The sequence below is a fragment of the Pelophylax lessonae genome (assembly GCF_965119305.1).
Source record: "Pelophylax lessonae genome assembly, chromosome: 3".
In the NCBI taxonomy this organism is placed as follows: Eukaryota; Metazoa; Chordata; class Amphibia; order Anura; family Ranidae; genus Pelophylax; species Pelophylax lessonae.
This window is the reverse complement of record NC_138770.1, coordinates 20,257,243-20,276,906: the sequence shown is the minus strand read 5'-3', so window position 1 is coordinate 20,276,906 and position 19,664 is coordinate 20,257,243. Positions and strand designations below refer to the sequence as shown.

Genomic DNA, 19,664 nt, shown 5'->3' with positions numbered 1-19,664 from the left:
AGGAGGAGTGGGGCCGGAGGCCACCGTTCTCCCGTGGGGTGCGCTCCTAGGGCGGACCCGGCCGCGATGGACTTGCCGGCCGTCCGGCTGCGTCTGTCTGGCCGTCTGGAAGCTGATTCGGGTCCTAGCAGACTCATCTGGCCCTCTGCGGTGGAGGTCCGGCGGACCGGAGGCGGGGCGCCTCCGACCACAGGGGCCGCAGGGAACCGTCGCCTGGTCAGCGGGACCGGCGCTCCCAAGGCGGACGGGAGGGGGGCGAGGCGCCCTGGGCGGTGGGCCAACATCTGTCGCTTCGCCGTGGTCGAGGGCTCCGATTAAACCACCCTCTCATATATCCGCAGCAGCAATTCCCTCCGACCCCCCCTGCCCGACCGGAGTTCCAGGCGCGACCGGCCGAAAACCGGAATTTCGGTCCGCTCCCCTGGAACTCCCTGTCCTCATCCGCCACTTCCGCGGGCCGCCGGCTGAAAATTGCGCGAAGTCCCGGGGGCCAGCTTGGATCGCGCGGCCAGCCTGGCATGCGGTGCCGTTTCGCGGCCGGGGGACAGCAAAGTCCCGGCGGGCCAGCTTGGATCGAGCGGCCAGCATGGCGCGCGGTGCCGTTTCGCAGCCGGAGGGCGGCAGCCCCGGCGGGCCAGCTTGGATCGAGCGGCCAGCATGGCGCAGGGTGCCGTTTCGCGGCCGGAGGACGGCAAAGTCCCACACCGTGCCAGGGTGTCCTCCGGCCGCGAAACGGCACCCTGCGCCATGAGGACAGATTTGCCGGCCGGGGCCGGCAGGGAGTTCCAGGGGAGCGGTCCGAAATTCCGGTTTTCGGCCGGTCGCGCCTGGAACTCCGGTCGGGCAGGGGGGGTCGGAGGGAATTGCTGCTGCGGATATATGAGAGGGTGGTTTAATCGGAGCCCTCGACCACGGCGAAGCGACAGATGTTGGCCCACCGCCCAGGGCGCCTCGCCCCCCTCCCGTCCGCCTTGGGAGCGCCGGTCCCGCTGACCAGGCGACGTTCCCTGCGGCCCCTGTGGTCGGAGGTGCCCCGCCTCCGGTCCGCCGGACCTCCACCGCAGAGGGCCAGATGAGTCTGCCAGGACCCGAATCAGCTTCCAGACGGCCAGACAGACGCAGCCGGACGGCTGGCAAGTCCATCGCGGCCGGGTCCGCCCTAGGAGCGCACCCCACGGGAGAACGGTGGCCTCCGGCCCCACTCCTCCTCCCGGGCCATCATCCGAGGGCGTCCCGACCTCGCGACCACGGCCTCCCGCCCCGGCGGCGGTGCGCACATCGCCAGCAACTCCCGTGACTGCACCCTGAGGGGTGCGGGACGGCGCGGCCACCCCCCGAACAGGTGCGCCCGGTCCCGCCGACCCCCCCTCCCGCTCGGCGGCCATGGATTTCGACGCCCTCCCGCACCCCCCTTGTGACGCCCCTGCCAAGAGGTCCCTGAAAAAGTTGACCAAAAAATTTGAGGCTAGCTACTCCAACATTTTAAGAGTGGTAAATGAAGATCTCCCCTATCTCTTTGCCAAATTTGGGACCCTGGACTTATTCAGGGTCTGAGCTGTGGCCCCTCTACTTTCCCTAGCGTGACTGCACCTATAGTTACATGACGGGCCCCCCACTCCTCCATATATATAAATGGAAGAATAAAAAAAATATATATATATATATATATATTATATACACACACTAAAGATAAATATTAAAAACCAAATATGAAATATCAGTATTAGAAGTATTAGAAAAAAAAATTATATATATATACACACACATGTAATAAATTTTTTTTTTTATTCTGATATTTCATATTTGGTTCTTAATATTTATCTTCAATATATATTTTTTATTCTTCCATATATATATATATATATATATATATATATATATATATATATATATATGTATATATATATATATATATATATATATATATATATATGTGTGAATATAATTGTTTTTAATGCTAATATTCATTACTTTATTACTATTATTTTATTATTTAGTATGCAGTACCGAAGGAATATGTGTGTATATATAATTTTTTTTTAATAGTAATATTCATTATTTTATTATTTAGTATACAGCGGTACCAAAGGAACTACTTTTAATACATTTATTACACGGCCGCAAGTCTCCTAATCCTCCCTGCCCCGCCCCCTGTAAGAACTCGATGTCTACTAATCCTCCCCGCCCCCTGTAAGAACTAGATGATATTTGCATCTACTGCCTCCCGCCCCACCCCCTGTAAGAACTCTTCTCAGCGGACCTCCAGAATGCCTTGTGCGCATGCGCACCGGGGCGGAAGTGACGAGGGTATAGCAATCTGGGGGGGTATAGCATTCTGTCACAACACCGGCATAAGGAGCAGAAGCACTAATCCACTGCCAGAGTCCTGATAACAGATACTCCAGTGGATGGTGGGCCAGACACCGCTTAGATGTAACCAGAGAGGGCGCTCTCCTAACCTGGTGACATCCAACGTGTTTGGATTGGAAAACGACAATCTTTGTCCAGGAGGACTATTGACAGGTGAGAAGGTCCTAAAAAGTGTTCCTACCCCCGCCCAAATTCATTAACTATTTATAGCCCAAAATTACATCTTCTATATCATCATATATCACTAAATTCATACAAAACTTTATTTATAATCATCAATAACCGGTAAAACAATTTAAAATACAATAAAAATGTGTAAAACAGATGAATCAAAAGAAAACGCTTAATATCAGTCCAGACGGAGTAATTGTACTGAGCTGAAAAATCCATTTTGATTCTCAAAGCCCCCCCCCCCCCCCCTCCACTCCTGGTTCACCATCTCATCCCCCAAAATCCAGTTCCTTTCAGACTCCTATTGTGAGACTGGTCATAGTGTCTCTGGAGGGGGCGCTGATCATTCCTGTGTAAAATCTTACATAAATCTTCCCTAATCCCAACCTTTATCATTTCATTCCCCCCACATACAATGTCTGGAACCAGCATTTACTGACACCAATAACTCCCCTCGTGGTACAGACCATAAATTCCCTCATTGTAATATACGGGATTATTCTACATTTCCACACTATATATGTGTGTATCATCATCTGCTGGAGATAAAAGAGGTCACAGTGACTATGGAGGAAGAGGACGGACATGGCGGGGGGTTACTGGGTGTAAATAAAAAATAAGATCTTATTACCTTCTCTGCTGCCACTTCCAGTAATGTCTTTTGTTTCCTGCAACATGGAACTTCCTGTCTTTATTCCAGATCACTTCCTGTCAAGTAGCTGACATCACTTCCTGTCTGTACCTGACATCACTTCTTATCTGCACCCGACATCACTTCCTGTCTGTATTCCATAGAAAATTCCTGTCTGGATATGAGTGAGATCACCACCTTGTGGAGTTCAGAGGAACTGCAGCCCAGAGACATGTCTAATAGTAATCACCAGAGGTGGGGGACTTGAGTCACATGACTTGACTTAAGTCACCAGTTTGAGGACTTGAGACTTGCTTGACTAAAATTAAAAAAAGACTCGACTTGACTTTGACTTGGTATTCATGACTTGAGACTTGACTTTGACTTGAGACATATGACTCGAAATTACTTTACTTTTTTAAGTTATTAAATATTTGCATTTTCTCAAGATCTGTTGAAGCAAAATGAATGTGCCTGTTATGTTTCTGACACCACAGTCACTTAAAACACCTCAGTGTGTTCTGATTTTTAGGACACTGGCTGTTTAACAATGGAAATACTTAAAGTGGAGTTCCAGCCACAAAACGAAAATTTGACAACCGCTTGCTCTAAGTAACCTGAAAAAGAATTGGATAATCATGATTTTTTTTTGTTTTTTTTTACCTTGTACTTGAAGAAAATATACTTACCTTCCTTCCACTTCCTCCCTCTGCGGCCGCGGCCCACGCTGTCTCTTCCTGCTTGCATTGACTCCTGGGAGCTAAACGTCATCGCTCCCAGGAGTCAATGCACCTGCACCGGCCCTGCTCGTCACTTCCGGTGCAGGCGCGTCATTCCCTGCTAAACAGCTTCTGGGCATGCCCAGAAGCTGTGCAGGGATGATGAGCAGGGCCGGTGCAGGGCATTCTGGAACTCCGACGTCACCAAAGAGTACACCGAAGAGGACGCTTTGGCCTCAGCTGCCCACACCTGAGATCGCAGAGCTGGACAAGACATTTTTAAGGTAAGTATTTCTCCTAAAAGGTAAGTGAACCCGGGGACGGTTCAGAGGCTATCATTGCTGAAATGCACTAGCCTTGACTGTCCCGGGGGTATTTTTATCGAAAAAAAAAATTTTTGAGGCCAGAACTCCGCTTTAACATGTTTTTAGTGACTGTGGTGTTGAAACATGACCGGGCAAAGGATTTTGAGCTGTTTCGGCATTCAAAGTGTTTCTTTAATATGCTGAGAAAAAATCACTAAGCAGTTTTGTTAATGTTGAAAATAAAACAAAACCTTTCCTGACCTCTGACTTTTAACTGATTTAAAGGTGAAAATTGGGGTAGATCAGTATTTTGACTTGATTTGTGACTTGACCAAAATAAATGACTTGACTTGACTTGCTTGACTTCTAGCAGGGACTCGACTTGACTTGCTTGCTTTTCGCCACAGTAACTTGGGACTTGCTTGAGCCTTGAAGCTTAAGACTTGAGACTTGCTTGTGACTTGCACATGTGTGACTTACTCCCATGTCTGGTAATCACTCCTGTAAAATATCTTACAGGGCTACCACAGAAGTTCAAATATAACACAAAAAAGTAAGAAACAATTGGTTGCATAAGAACTATTTTTTTTAACAAAGATATTTTTATTGCATATAGAAATTCTTAAAGACACAGAACACAAATTACAAAAAATGGTCAGTTTTGGGACTTTAGATGAGACACCAGTGAGCACTGCTCAGCGTCTCCATCCCTGTATATAACAAAATTGAAAAGCAAGGGGGATTAAAGAAGGTGTGTGGAAACCAGCCGGTCCCTAGTGTTAAACTTTCAGTACGAAATAGAAATACATTTTTATTATTACAGGTCAAGAATTGTGAACTTTGAGGCCTCAATTGACCTCAAAACCCTTTCAGTTTGAAACACACATTGAGTCCATTGTTTGAGATGATTTCGTTTGCATGTACTTTGAGATGAGTAGCTGTGTCATCTGCCCCCGAAAGGAAATTGTGTTTGTTAAACTTTGAATAAAAGAAACCAGAGGGATCATAAAATCTTATGTCCTGGCCATGAGACGTTTTATCACACAATGGCCGAAACTCAAATTCAGGATAACACCTGTGTTCAACCATCCACCAGCAAGTAAACTATTGTTTCCACCCTGAGAAGACAAACAAAACTGCCTGGACAAAAACTAGAATCTGTCATTTATTTACCTCAACATCAACAGGGGGGTAGAGTTGTTTAAATCTACATGGAGTCAAATAAACATTGTCACTGATGAGAACTGCAAATCTCAAAATGAATTTCATAAAATCATAAACTGATACAACATCTTTGCCCCATCATATACAAAAGGTGTTATGGAACTATGATGTTATGACAACCTCCTACTGAGAAGTACATTATATTCTATCATATAGTAGTGTCAAATGGTCAGAAATTTCACCCATATTTTATCATCCAGTCCCAAATCATGAATGTACTGTTGTTAACATAATAACCCCTTAAGGGATAATATTCTGATCAGAAGTATCCATGTGTAGAAAAAGTTACATATACAAGCTGTTGTGTATCAATATATATAACTGTATATGTATCTATATAATTCTTACTGCTACTAATTGAAGTCTTGGGTTAAAAAGTAAAATCCAATATATATTACATAAGATATATTAAATATGAGAATGGTGTTATCCAGATTAATCTTTATTCAGATACCTGGTGGATTAAATGGACATGTCATAGATGAGAGCATGATAAATTATCATGTTGTTAGTTATGATAATCTTAAACGGAGAAATTATACAGTTTTAATATCCCATATCTTGGTTAACTAGTAGAGGTGTCACCCTATGACATCACCAGTTAATGAATAAGATGTTCCAACCAATGATGATAATGTTCCTCCCACTGGGTTTGGCTTATGGTCATTTTAATAGTCCTTTGTTCTATACCATATAAAAGCCCAGATGAGAGAGACACGAGACATCACATTTTGCCCAATATACATCACACTTACAACATACACACTACTAACAGCTATGCACAGACTCATCTACACAGACTTCATTTCAATCTGCCATGTATCTGAACCTTTGAGGGACGCCAAGTGAAACTCCTCCCTAATTGGCCACCATCTTGGAAATGCAGCCATCTTAAGGAACCTGGTAACTACTATTCCAAGCTAGCGGCCATTTTAAATATGGTAATTATGCCTTGCTGTTATTTGATTAGTATTCAATATTGTTTATATACTTCCTTAAATGTTTTACATTTCATATTTAAAGGGTAACGAGAGTACAATCCCAGCCGTATAAACCATATGTAGATTTTTCTCTAAAGAGATGATTTTTGTTTTTATAATATTTTTATTAATATCAGATTAAGCGCATTATTTGCGATTTTAAGTCTTCCGTTTTGCATGGATTATTCTCACTTCATCTGCAGTGAAGTGATTATCAGGTTTTGCATTGCGCAGACAATTGTGGTCTGATTGTATAGTATACTTAAATATGGTTTCTACTACATCTGGGAAAAACGTAATCTTGCTTTATTTACTTTCATCGTTTAGCTAAATATCATATTGCATTTATCGTTTTAAGTTTGTATTTTGTGTAAGGTTACCTCTTTATGTCACTCAAGTATGATCATTTATGGTGAAAATATGTCTTGCGAATAAATATTCTTATATATATATTCCCTACTGTAGACTGTTTCACTAAGATTGGTATATGCTTTTAAAAAGAAATTAATCGATAAAAAAAAGAACTCGGGAAAATTGCGTGGTATACTATGATTGTCTGAACAAAATTGATTGGGTTTTTTTTAGTTATTAAATCATTTGCCGTAATCGGCTGAAAGCACTGCGTCATAATTCTATTGATAGTTCAGACATCGCCTTTTAGTAATAAATTTAAAATAATCAAAATAATATTCTCGAACGTATAAAACGCACAACACTAGTTTGATATACTTACCCACCAGTCTGCTAACAAACCAAATTAACCTGTCTAACAAAATAGGTTAAAACAGGGGTTTAGTTAACACACATTTGCAAACGCATGTATAAGCTGCAAGGCCAACAACAAGGCACCCTGTGTATCCTGCAGTCCTAACACTTCCTAACACTACTCAACCTGAGTGTCTCCACAGAACACAAATTAACAACAAATGTATAGCTAGTAAAATAGATACGCCCCAAAACTGATCCTTTTGGTAAAGAAAATGCAAAAATACATCTGTAGCACTGCCCCCTTGAGGACTGCTGGATTATTCACCTTGGGATCCCCCTGGGTTACTGTTAGCAACTGCAGGATGTGCATTTCACTCTTTACTCCTTGGCTCAGTCAATAAACAGTCTAGGGGTTGTAGTTGTTTTTGTGGTTTTTATTTAATTTAGGGATGGGAGAAGGGAAGAGTGGGATACTCCAAATTGAACTATTCACAATGGATGAGGACTCCTTTATGAAGATGCAGCCAGGCTGCAGATCCACCTTGCCACTAGATGAATCAGGATTACGTTTCTATAAGATCACTTGTAAGGAAGACTATCTTCGGGATACCCGCCTAGTATCCCCTTTCACTCCACCAACTGACATCTGTCCTCTGACTATCCTACATCTGGGTGGCCCCCTCTCAGGTCAGTCCCTTAGACACGGTCCCCTTTACTGACGAGACTGTTTTTCTGTTTTAGGGTCTCCAGTGTTTCAACCCCTTCCAGTCAGCTCTTCTGGCCCTCTGGGTTCAGCTCCTTTCCTACTAGTCCTCAGGCAATGCAGTCCCTCTGGGACTCTACTCACCAGCCAAAGACCCCGCAGCATACATGCTCCTGGCTTTTATACCACACCCCAGAATGCACTGAGACCCCTAGTCTGTGTCATTCACTGAAGCTGTATCAAAGCCTATGTACCCATTGGTCAGGTCTCTCAAACTGTCCAATGTGCCTCCCCATTGGACCAGCACGGAACACTCCCCAGACCAGATGAGTCACACACTGAGCACCATGAGCAGATGTAACTCACAGATCCTGCTCTCTGTTAAGCAGAAAGCAATATAGCATTTGCCTGCTGCTCCTCTGATAGGCAGACAGAGCCAAAACTATGCTCACTCTCTAGCGCCTACCTTGGAGGGTGCTACACATCCAAAAGCATAAATATATATATTAATCCACTCATAATGAAGATGTTAAACCTAAACTGCAAGTAATTGATGAGTCCTCCTTCTATGTGATCTTGAATCACAATGCCTTGATGGATGAAGTGGAAGACCCAGTTTATATATTATTTATTACTTTACAGCTTTTTTCACTCCAGGATTAATTATTTTATTTACATAAGAATTCGAGGAATTACTATTACTTTGAGAGATCTCCACCACCATTCCTATGTGACCATTACATCCTTGCAATTTATGTACAGAATTTTGAGTGGTTTAACATATATTTTAATGCTTTATGATATATTTTTGCATTTCCTTATCCAAAAAGATACATTTTGGGAGTTATCTGTTTTCTTAGGTATACCTTTGTTTTGAACTTAATCATGTAAATTAGATATTATAAAGGAATGGCTAGTATAAGACGTTTCTCAGGGCTTCAGTTCCTCTGACAAGATGGAGATCTCACTTATACTCAGATAGGAAGTCTCTATGGAATACAGACAGGAAGTGAGGTCAGGAACAGACAGGAAATTCTATATAGACGACGTAGCGAGGAGACAGCAAAGGAGGTAAGAAGATCTTATTTTCTATTTACACCCAGTAACCCCCCCCGTCATGTCCTTCCTCTTCCTCCATAGTCACTGTGATGTCTTTTATCTCCAGCAGATGATGATACACACATATATAGTGTGGAAACCTAGATCAACCCCTTCAGGGTTAGAACATTTCCCCACTTATGGGGCCGGAACATTCTCTTCACTTTGGAGATAAATTCTAGTAAGAAGTTCCTCTAAACAAACAACAATGACAATAAATAGAGAAGACAATGACAATCATCCTGACCATACATGGGCTGAAAAGGGCAATTATTACACTACACAGGCAGCCAATGGGCAATCATTACAATATGCAGCCAACACAATGATGGAGTGCAGGGGTCAGGAGTATGGAGCATAGAGCCCCTTACGTTGCTGGTCAGGAGGAAGAAAACATTCCCCAGCCTGCCTTGAAGAATATGTTCCATCATTGGTGTCAGAGGGAGGAAAATACTGAGGGCTCTGAGGAAAGGAGAGGAGCTGAGGTGTCTCTGAGAAGGTAGTGGGACTAAAGGACTCTGGGACCTCTGAGGGTTTACTGCATCTGAAGGGGTCTGGGACCCCTGAGGAGGAACTGTAGCTGAAAGACTTTGGGGGCCTCTTAGGAAGTAATCGGGCTGAACAACTCTGAGAGGTTAGTGTGACTGAAGGGCTGTGGGGGACTCTGAGAGGGTAGTCGGGCTGCAAGGCTCTGAGGTAAGAGGGGGCTTTTGGGCTCATAGAGACTCTTGATCTTTGATGGTCCTCTCATGCCATCTGCACTTACTTTTATGATCTCCTTAAAGAACTCCTGCCAGCACCTGAATGAAGCCTTCACCTCACCATCTCACTGGTCAAGAAATATGTTGCAGGCCACAAAATAGAACAAAGAAGGACACTTGTTCCTTGAGGAGGTCTGTTTGTGCTGCATCACTTACTGGTTGGCCAGTCCAATACCTTCCCATGACACAGGGTCTGGCAGTGCCTGGTGCTGGAATTCAGAGCCCCAGGAACCCACTGCCACTCTGTACAATGTCCTGGATACTACAGAATATATGCCAACCAATAAAACAAACCCCTTCCCCAGCTGTCCTCCTCCTACCCACACTGGGCTGCTATTGGAAGGAAAAGAAGAGACTCCTCCCCAAAAGATCTCTACTCCACCAGCAGCATCCCCCTGCTATCCAATCCCTTCTCTTACTGCAGAGAGTGATGATGACATCACTCCTGTTAGTCAGCAGGCTACCGAAGAATGGAGCCTTGCAGCCAGAGTTCTGGCAATTAGACACAAAAGAGGGAGGAAGAACAGCTAACAAGGAAGCTGTTTAAAGATAGGTATAATTCCACAAGCGGTGTTCATGACTAAAAATCAAGTACTTTATTGAATATATATATTAAAAATTCAAAAAAAATCACATTTATCAATAACGAGTCAATAACATGACCTAAACACACAAGTACAAAAACAGCCCAGGTCATGTGGTCTTTTTAATTGTCTTTAAGAAGTATTGACGGAATCAAAGCAGAGGAGGGAACTAATGAGCCCTGGTGTTCAGGGACTACAAAAGAACCATTAGCATATTCCCTCCCTCGTTCTGAAAAAGTCTGCTGAGTGGCGGACGAAACGCGTCATCCAGTGACGTTCGTTGTTCCCGGTGACAACCTGAGCTAACCTCCAAGCCTGCATGTGCTGCGCGGGAATCTCTAGACTTTAGCCAGCTGGCTTTCTACATACTGTCCTGCATGTTAGCTACTTGGATCTTACTCCACGCTGAACCCTGTGATCTAGGGGGACTACTAAAGGAATGAACTTAATGTTCTGTACTGACAAGGTAAAGGCACTTACCTCGGAACTACTGTCGGAAGGTCAAGCAGTGAGTAACGTTTCCAAAAATGGAGCTGGTGACAAAATTCACTAATCCTGCTTAGCTTCCTTCCATACATATGGCATTTTCTTTGTGCCTCATCAGTGATGGTTATTAAAGTGTATTTCCATATGAACTTCCCTCCTTACTTGGCTCTAGCCTCTAGGATATTCACTTTCTCCCTTAAGCCAACATTAAGTGGAGGTGATGGAATGGATTAATTACGATGGACTAGTCCCTGGATATTATGCTTATTGTGTCTGGAATATGGAAACGGCTGCATATTGGCCTTACTATGAATTTCCTGAAGGATTCTCACTAAACCCAGTGTTCTTTACTTCATAAATGACTATTTGTAATCCACATTAATGCTGCTTGCACTGTATTATGCACCTTATGTTCCTCGATTCCCTCCATCCCTAGAGGTAATTACTACTGTGGAAGGAACGTCCTACTACCGAGGAGTTATGGAACTGTGGAGTGGTTAGCTAGAGATACTAACATAGTAGCTGAATCTCGGCTGCACAGTGACTTTCTTACAACTTGAAGGTCTGTTTATACAGAGGAAACTTGACCGGTCATCAGTAATTTTGATTAATGACTTAGCTGTAATTAGTCGGCTTCACTATGAACTACTTTTTACACTCATTCAGCTGATTACTTGCATTAACCCTTACAGCCACCTCCACAGTAGGGATGATCGAACGGTTCGGGTCGACCATCAGTTCGACCCGAACATTGACTGTTTCGAAATTCGGCTGAATTCCGAACTTTTTGCTGAAAAAGTTCGGAATTCGGCAACCAGAACCGACCAAAATGCAATGGGACAGGAATCGAGCTTTAAAAGCCCGTGATTGGACCAGAACAATCAGTAAAAGCCAATACACTTCTGCTCAGCACTTTCTAAAAAGCTCTTCTCTATCCCTCCACAGGTAATCATATGCTGCTTTCTTATGCTGCTTTCAAAATCCACCTTTAACTGAAACAGAATCATTTCTCTAATGTGCTTAATGGTAATCATATGCTGCTTTCTTATGCTGCTTTCAAAATCCACCTTTAACTGAAACAGAATCATTTCTCTAATGTGCTTAATGGTAATCATATGCTGCTTTCTTATGCTGCTTTCAAAATCCACCTTTAACTGAAACAGAATCATTTCTCTAATGTGCTTAATGGTAATCATATGCTGCTTTCTTATGCTGCTTTCAAAATCCACCTTTAACTGAAACAGAATCATTTCTCTAATGTGCTTAATGGTAATCATATGCTGCTTTCTTATGCTGCTTTCAAAATCCACCTTTAACTGAAACAGAATCATTTCTCTAATGTGCTTAATGGTAATCATATGCTGCTTTCTTATGCTGCTTTCAAAATCCACCTTTAACTGAAACAGAATCATTTCTCTAATGTGCTTAATGGTAATCATATGCTGCTTTCTTATGCTGCTTTCAAAATCCACCTTTAACTGAAACAGAATCATTTCTCTAATGTGCTTAATGGTAATCATATGCTGCTTTCAAAATCTTTTACCTCTGTCCATTGAACACTGATGTTTGTTTTGCTTTCTCTTGTCTCTACCCAAATTATGAGCTGTCCTTATCTTTATTACTCTGCCATTCTGCCCTCTTGCTATTCCTTGTAGTCTGTTTTTGGTGTGAGAAGTTTATTCTGTCAGCCATGTGTCCCTCCTATGCAATCCTAATTGATTAATTGGCAATACCTCCACCCAACTCAGTATAAATTTAAGCCCTTTCTAGGGGATGCACAGGCAGGGGGTTGCACAGGCTGGGATTGCATTGGCAACTACCATCTTGGATAAAGTATTAATATTGGATTAAGTATTACACTTCTGCTCAGCACTTCAGCGAATGCACAAAGCATACAACTGCAAGCCAACAGACAGACTACAGGTGAGCTGAGACTCTATACTGCTTTTCCATCTCACATTCAGTTTACATCTCAATCTCACCACCCTGTATTATGCAATCCCTAATTCTCCTTCTCATGTTTGCATCCTCTCTCCTAAAACTTTCTCTCCTTCACCCCTCATCTCCGCCCCACAGCTTGTATATATCACCCTCACTCCTATCTTCACCTTTATACTGCACTCATCAACTCCTGCTGATTCTGAACCCACACACCAATAATATCTACAGGACACTGAGATGTGTCCCCCCTCATAAATCATACTCCCATATCACCTCCCTCACCCTTTTGCTTCTCCTAACCTCTGGAGATATTTCCCCAAATCCTGGACCCCCATCATTTACCTTTGGCAGACATACCCATCACCCCCTATCCTCTGACACCAGCCGAAATCCACACAATCTGGTTTCTATTCCTCTTCTGCCTCAAGCCAACCTCCCCTTCTCCTGCGCCCTCTGGAATGCCCGCTCTGTTTGCAACAAACTCACCTCTGTCCATGACCTATTTATCACAAACTCCTTCAACCTGCTTGCAATTACTGAGACCTGGCTTCAAGACTCTGACTCTCCTTCTCCTGCTGCCCTCTCCCATGGTGGCCTCCTGTGGACTCACTCTCCCAGGCCTAGTGGACGTAAAGGAGGTGGGGTTGGAATTCTGCTTTCCCCTCAAAGCACTTTTCAGGTTCTTCATCCACCGCCTTCTCTGTCTCTCTCCTCATTTGAAGCTCACTGTATTCGTCTATTTTCTCCAGTTTCGTTGAGAATTGCTGTGATCTATCGGCCTCCTGGACCGGTATCAGGCTTCCTTGATGACTTCTCTGCCTGGCTACCCTACTTTCTCTCTTCTGAAATTCCCACAATCATTCTTGGAGACTTCAACATCCCTGTTAATCTTAACACTCCTGCTACTTCTAAACTTTTGAGCTTAACCTCCTCTTTTGACCTAAAACAATGGACACATGCTTCTACTCACTCTAATGGCAACAGCCTTGACCTCATGTTCTCCTACCTATGCACCCCTCACAACCTCTCCAACATTCCATTCCCTCTCTCTGATCACCACCTCATTAGTTTCAGTCTCTCCTTGTCCTCCTCCTTACCTTCCAACTACCGAACAATTACACGTAGAAACCTTCGCCATCTGAACCCTTCAGTTCTTTTTTCTGCTACAGATGGTCTCTTCAACACAATCTCATCCCTCTCCTGCCCCAACATGGCCACTTCTGTCTACAACAGTTCACTGTCATCTACCCTGGATGCTTTGGCCCCCCTCACTACACACAGAATCAGGCCCCGACCGCTTCAACCCTGGCAGACAGACAATACCAGAAGCCTCAAAAAACGCAGTCGTGCTCTTGAGCGTCTGTGGCGTAAGACTAAGTCACAGCAAGATTTCAGTCAATATAAATCTGCCCTCCAAAAATACAGTTCCTGCCTACACACTGCCAAACAGACCTACTTTATCACTCTCATTAACACCCTCTCACACAGTCCCCGTCAACTCTTTTCTACCTTCAACGCTCTACTTCGTCCTCCATTGCCTCCACCTACTAACTTACTCACTGCCCAAGAGATTGCCAATCACTTCAAAAATAAGATCGATACAATTCGTGAAGAAATTTTTACACTAAAGATATCTCCCTCACCTTACACACCTTGTCCTCCTGCACAATCAATACTTCCCTTGTTTAACCCAACTACTGTAGAGGAAGTTACTAAAATTTTTTCTAATGCCCACCTAACTTCCTGCCCTCTGGACCCTGTTCCTTCTCAAATACTACGGTCACCCTCTGACTCTATCCTACACTCTTTAACTCATATCTTCAACCTCTCCCTCTCCACTGGGATCTTCCCCAGCTCTCTAAAACATGCGCTAGTAACTCCCATACCAAAGAAAGCCTCGCTAGACCCCTCCAATCTTAATAACTTAAGACCCATCTCCTTACTCCCTTTTGCTTCCAAGCTCCTTGAACGTTTAGTCTACAACCGCCTGAGCAAGCACCTCATTGAGAATAACCTCCTTGATCCCCTTCAGTCTGGATTTCGCCGGCAACACTCCACAGAAACTTCTCTCCTAAAACTTACAAATGACTTACTAACAGCAAAAACCAATGGTCACTACTCGATACTCTTACTCTTGGACCTCTCGGCTGCCTTTGATACTGTTGACCACCCCCTCCTTCTCAAAAAACTCAGTTTGCTCGGTCTCCGTGACTGTGCTCTCCACTGGTTCGAATCTTACCTATCTCACCGCACCTTCAGTGTCACTTACAATTCCACTTACTCCTCTGCAACTCCTCTTACTGTTGGGGTCCCCCAAGGTTCTGTCCTTGGACCACTACTATTCTCAATCTATACCTCCTCCCTGGGTCAGCTAATAGCCTCCCATGGTTTCCACTACCATTTCTATGCTGATGACACCCAAATCTACCTCTCTACCCCTCAGCTCACCCCATCAGTCTCCTCCCGCATCACTGATCTACTAACAGACATATCAGCCTGGATGTCTCACCACTTCCTCAAACTGAATCTATCTAAAACCGAGCTCATAATATTTCCTCCTCTACGTGCCTCTTCCCCAGAATTCTCTGTCAAGATCAATGGAATAACTATTAGTCCTTCCACACATGCCAGGGTGCTAGGGGTAACCCTGGACTCTGCACTGTCCTTTCAGGCTCACATCCAATCCCTGTCCAAATCATGCCGCCTTAACCTCCGCAACATCGCTAGAATACGGCCCTTTTTAACCAATGACACCACCAAGCTCTTAATTCACGCCCTGGTTATCTCTCGCCTCGACTATTGCAACTCCCTCCTCATTGGATTACCCTTACATAGATTATCCCCCCTTCAATCCATAATGAATGCAGCTGCAAGACTTATCCACCTTACCAACCGTTCAGTGTCCTCCAACCCTCTCTGCCAATCCCTTCATTGGCTTCCACTCACCCAACGAATAAAATTCAAAGTGCTAACAACAGTTTACAAAGCCATCCACAACTCTGCCCCCAGCTACATCACTACCCTGATCTCAAAATATCAACCTAGCCGCTCTCTTCGGTCCTCCCAAGACCTCCTGCTCTCTAGCTCCCTTGTCACCTCTTCCCATGCTCGCCTCCAGGATTTCTCCAGAGCTTCTCCCATTCTTTGGAACTCTCTACCCCAATCTGTCCGACTGTCCCCTAATCTATCCATCTTTAGACGATCCCTGAAAACCCTTCTCTTTAAAGAAGCCTACCCGGCTACTAACTAATAACGCTGTTTCTCTTGCTCCATCAGCGCATCCCCCACAGCTATTGCCTTTTGTATCAATTGACCCTCCCTTTTAGATTGTAAGCTCTAACGAGCAGGGCCCTCTGATTCCTTTTGTTCCAAATTGTAGTGTAACTGTAATGTCTGCCCTCATTTTGTTAAGCGCTGCGCAAACTGTTGGCGCTATATAAATCCTGTATAATAATAATAATAATAATAATTGAGGGGGCAGGAGAATGCTAGAAATGTGATTGGAGTGACTAGAGGCTCCAGAGGCCAGCCATTAGTGAATACGCCCCCCAGTATATAAGCTAGCCTCGCCAAATCTCTACCATTTTAATACAGGGATGTGGAAGAGAGTGGAAGCAGTTCTGTTACTTCTGCTTCAAAGCGTCATTTAGCAATTATTAGTGTGAGGAAAGGGATATGTAGTGTAGTTAGGGTACTATTTTCCACTATAGTTAGATTTAATAATCTAGTTCCTGTAGGGAAAGTGTTAAGTGTAAGGGGACCATAGTGTAGTGTAGGGTTAACTGACTCTGACTGCTATGGCAGGGTGACAAAACCCTTCCATGTCAGGGTGACCGCTATAGAGAAAAGACTGTTTCTCTTAGAACACTTATAGAACAGGATGGTGGCTTCTCCCCTGTCACCCTGCTTTTTGTTGCAGGCGTTTATAGGGCTTTTTTGAGGACATGTTTGGAGTCAGGCATGACATCAGAACTTCTGTGTAGGGGTATATATATATACACACACATGTATGTATATATACACATACACATATATAGGTGTGAAAGTAGCAGAAACCTATGCTTGCGCTAATGAAATAATTAACAGGCATAGTACTTCGCTCCTATCACACTTATATATGTGTATGTGTATAAATACATATAAGTGTGTGTGTGTATATATACCCCTATACAGAATTTCAGATGTTTTGCCTGCCTCCAAAGACCCCCAAAAAATGCCCAAAAAAAACACCTGCTGCAAAAACACACCTGGGCGTTTTTGTAGCTGGCGTCTTTTTGGGCATTTTTTGGGCGTTTTTGGAGGCAGGCATAACATCAGAACTTCTGTGTAGGGGTATATATACACACACACACATGTATGTATATATACACATACACATATATAGGTGTGCAAGTAGCAAAAACCTATGCTTGCGCTAATTAAATAATTAACAGGCATATGGCTTCTCTGCTATAACACCTATATATGTGTATGTGTATAAATACATATAAGTGTGTGTGTATATATACCCCTATACAGAAGTTCAGATGTTATGCCTGCCTCCAAAGACCCCCAAAAAATGCCAAAAAAAAAACCCGCCTGCAACAACATACCTGGGCGTTTTTTTTTTTTTGGGCGCAGGCGTTTTTTGGGCATTTTTTGGGCGTCTTTGGAGGCAGGCATAACATCAGAACTTCTGTGTAGGGGTATATATACACACACACACATGCATGTATATATACACATAATAGGTGTGAAAGTAGCAGAAACCTATGCTTGCGCTAATGAAATAATTAACAGGCATATGTCTCCGCTCCTATCACACTTATATGTATGTATGTGTATAAATACATATAAGTGTGTGTGTATATATACCCCTATACAGAAGTTCAGATGTTATGCCTGCCTCCAAAGACGCCCAAAAAATGCCCAAAAAATGCCCAGGTGTGTTGTTGCAGGCGTTTTTTTTGGGGGATTTTTTGGGGGTCTTTGGAGGCAGGCATAAGTTTTCCGTGTATTGGGAGGGAATGTGGATTGCCCTTTCGCATTGTTAAGTGTTAATGACCTTCCATTGTTCTGTGTCTGGCTATTGTGTACATTGATTGCCCCCTGGGGCTTCTGTCTCATTACACATAACAGTGGACCAATCCCTGCTGACTCATTTTCAAGTCCTCATTTCCATGGCTAAGGAGGACCTGAAGGAGGACAACATGTACTTTACAATTGACCAATAGGAAAGCGGTTGTTGGGGGTGGGATGTTCCAAATTCTGTATAAAAGTGTGTTGTGTACTTCCAATAAATGTCTTCCTGTTTGAACTTACATACAGCCTGCCTGGTGTTTGTTCTAATGGATTCCGAACAGCACATAGCTGTAGTTTGGATCCCGGAGCCTGGGATGAGCGAACCATCAAACGTTGCGATCTGCAAGCTGACTCACTAGTAGCAGAGGAGTGTCGGGAGAGCGGAAGCGAGCGAGCAAGGGTCTTGTTACAATGTTCCTAAATTCCATTCACCCCAAGGGATTAATACTATTGTGGAAGGAATTTTCCAACTAACATTAAGGAACTGTGTGAGAGTATATATGTCTTCCCATTGCTGCAGCATAACGGGACTTTGTCTGTCCGACTTTTTAACTATTTTTTCATCTGCTATCCTAGTTTTTTGTGAACAGGGCTGATCCATTTTTAGTCTTCGGTTGTCACCTGGGCTGTTTTTTACTTGTGTGTTTATGTCATGTTATTGACTCATTATTGATAAATGTGATTTCTCTATAGTTTTTAATATATATTCAATAAAGTACTTGATTTTTAGTCTTGAACACCGCTTGGGAATTATACCTATCTTTGAACAGCTCCCTTGTTTGCTGTTCTTCCTCCCTGTTTTGTGTCTGGTTAAACACATAGGTAATCCCACCCCCTACATGTGAGACGGTGAGGCTTATCCCCTACTAAACTAAGTGATTTCACTTGGTCTGCTTTGTATACCTAAGTTCTGGCAATTATCCTGATTAGCCGTCAACTCCCACCAATCAGCAATTTCCCCTTTCTGGACATCATGATGACCCTACATTGTCCTCACAGCACTGCCTCAGAGCAAACAAGTCGAAGGAAGAATAATATTTATCATTCCTTGTCTCCAGATCTAAAACTAAGCAAATCCAGTTCAGAAACCAAACAAACCCAACAGAGAAAAGGGAATTTCTGATTCGGCAGGTCAAGAGGGTCCCAGGCCTTGAAAATGTTCAATGAGGGAAGTAGTCCTTAAATGTATAGAAACCCTCCTATCCCCCCCCCCCCCCCACATCCCCATTATTGTGTGACCAATACCATCCATATAAATCTTACATTCATTTCCCAAAGTTATCTGTCTACAAGGAGACCTGTATAGATCAAATGATGACACCAATGAGGATGGAGGAGGACCAGAGTCACATGACTGAGAAGGTACTAAATCTCACCCTGGAGATCATCTACCTGCTGACTGGAGAGGTAGGGAGGATTCTGGGAGGTTGCATGACATCACTCTTATCTCTATTAATAAAATGCAGACCTGATCGGAGAGGTGAGGAGGATTCTGGGATTCTAACATGATATTCCTATTGGTTCCTCAATACAGAGATTTCCTCTTCTGAAGTCAGGTGATCATATGACCATCACAGTGCCTCCATGTAACTCCCTAAAACCTGAGAGACACAACATGCAGAAGATTCTAGAAGTCACCAAGAAGATGATGGAGCTGCTGACAGGAGAGGTGAGCGAGCGGTGCTGGGAATTCTGGGACATTATCCAGTAACAGACAAGGGATGTGTCTGGATGGTGACTGTATCATTGTCTGTGTCAGGTTCCTATAAGATGTCAGGATGTCACTGTCTATTTCTCCATAGAGGAGTGGGAGTATTTAGAAGGACACAAGGATCTCTACAAGGACATCATGATGGACAATCAGCAGAATTTGAGTTTTGTTAAGAATGTAAGGAAGAAATTTCCCCGGAATGAGACGATAT

The 19,664-nt window shown here is 43.6% G+C and overlaps 3 protein-coding genes across 3 annotated transcripts in view; 2 read left to right on the top strand and 1 right to left on the bottom strand.

Annotated features, from left to right (window-relative positions):
* LOC309550242 (uncharacterized protein) overlaps positions 1 to 19,664 on the top strand; it is a gene marked incomplete at both ends in the record, with an annotated part of 302,087 nt that overhangs the window by 171,323 nt on the left and 111,100 nt on the right. The window lies entirely within an intron of this gene.
* Positions 1 to 19,664, bottom strand: part of LOC309548821 (uncharacterized protein) — a 110,713-nt gene that overhangs the window by 22,029 nt on the left and 69,020 nt on the right. The window lies entirely within an intron of this gene.
* Positions 8,803 to 18,777, top strand: LOC309548822 (uncharacterized protein; the record flags this gene model as incomplete). The annotated part of the gene is made up of 3 exons (XM_082248760.1): positions 8,803 to 8,882; positions 12,910 to 13,564; positions 18,673 to 18,777. The coding sequence occupies 3 exons, from the start codon at positions 8,803 to 8,805 to the stop codon at positions 18,775 to 18,777; spliced, it is 840 nt and encodes a 279-aa protein (XP_082104886.1).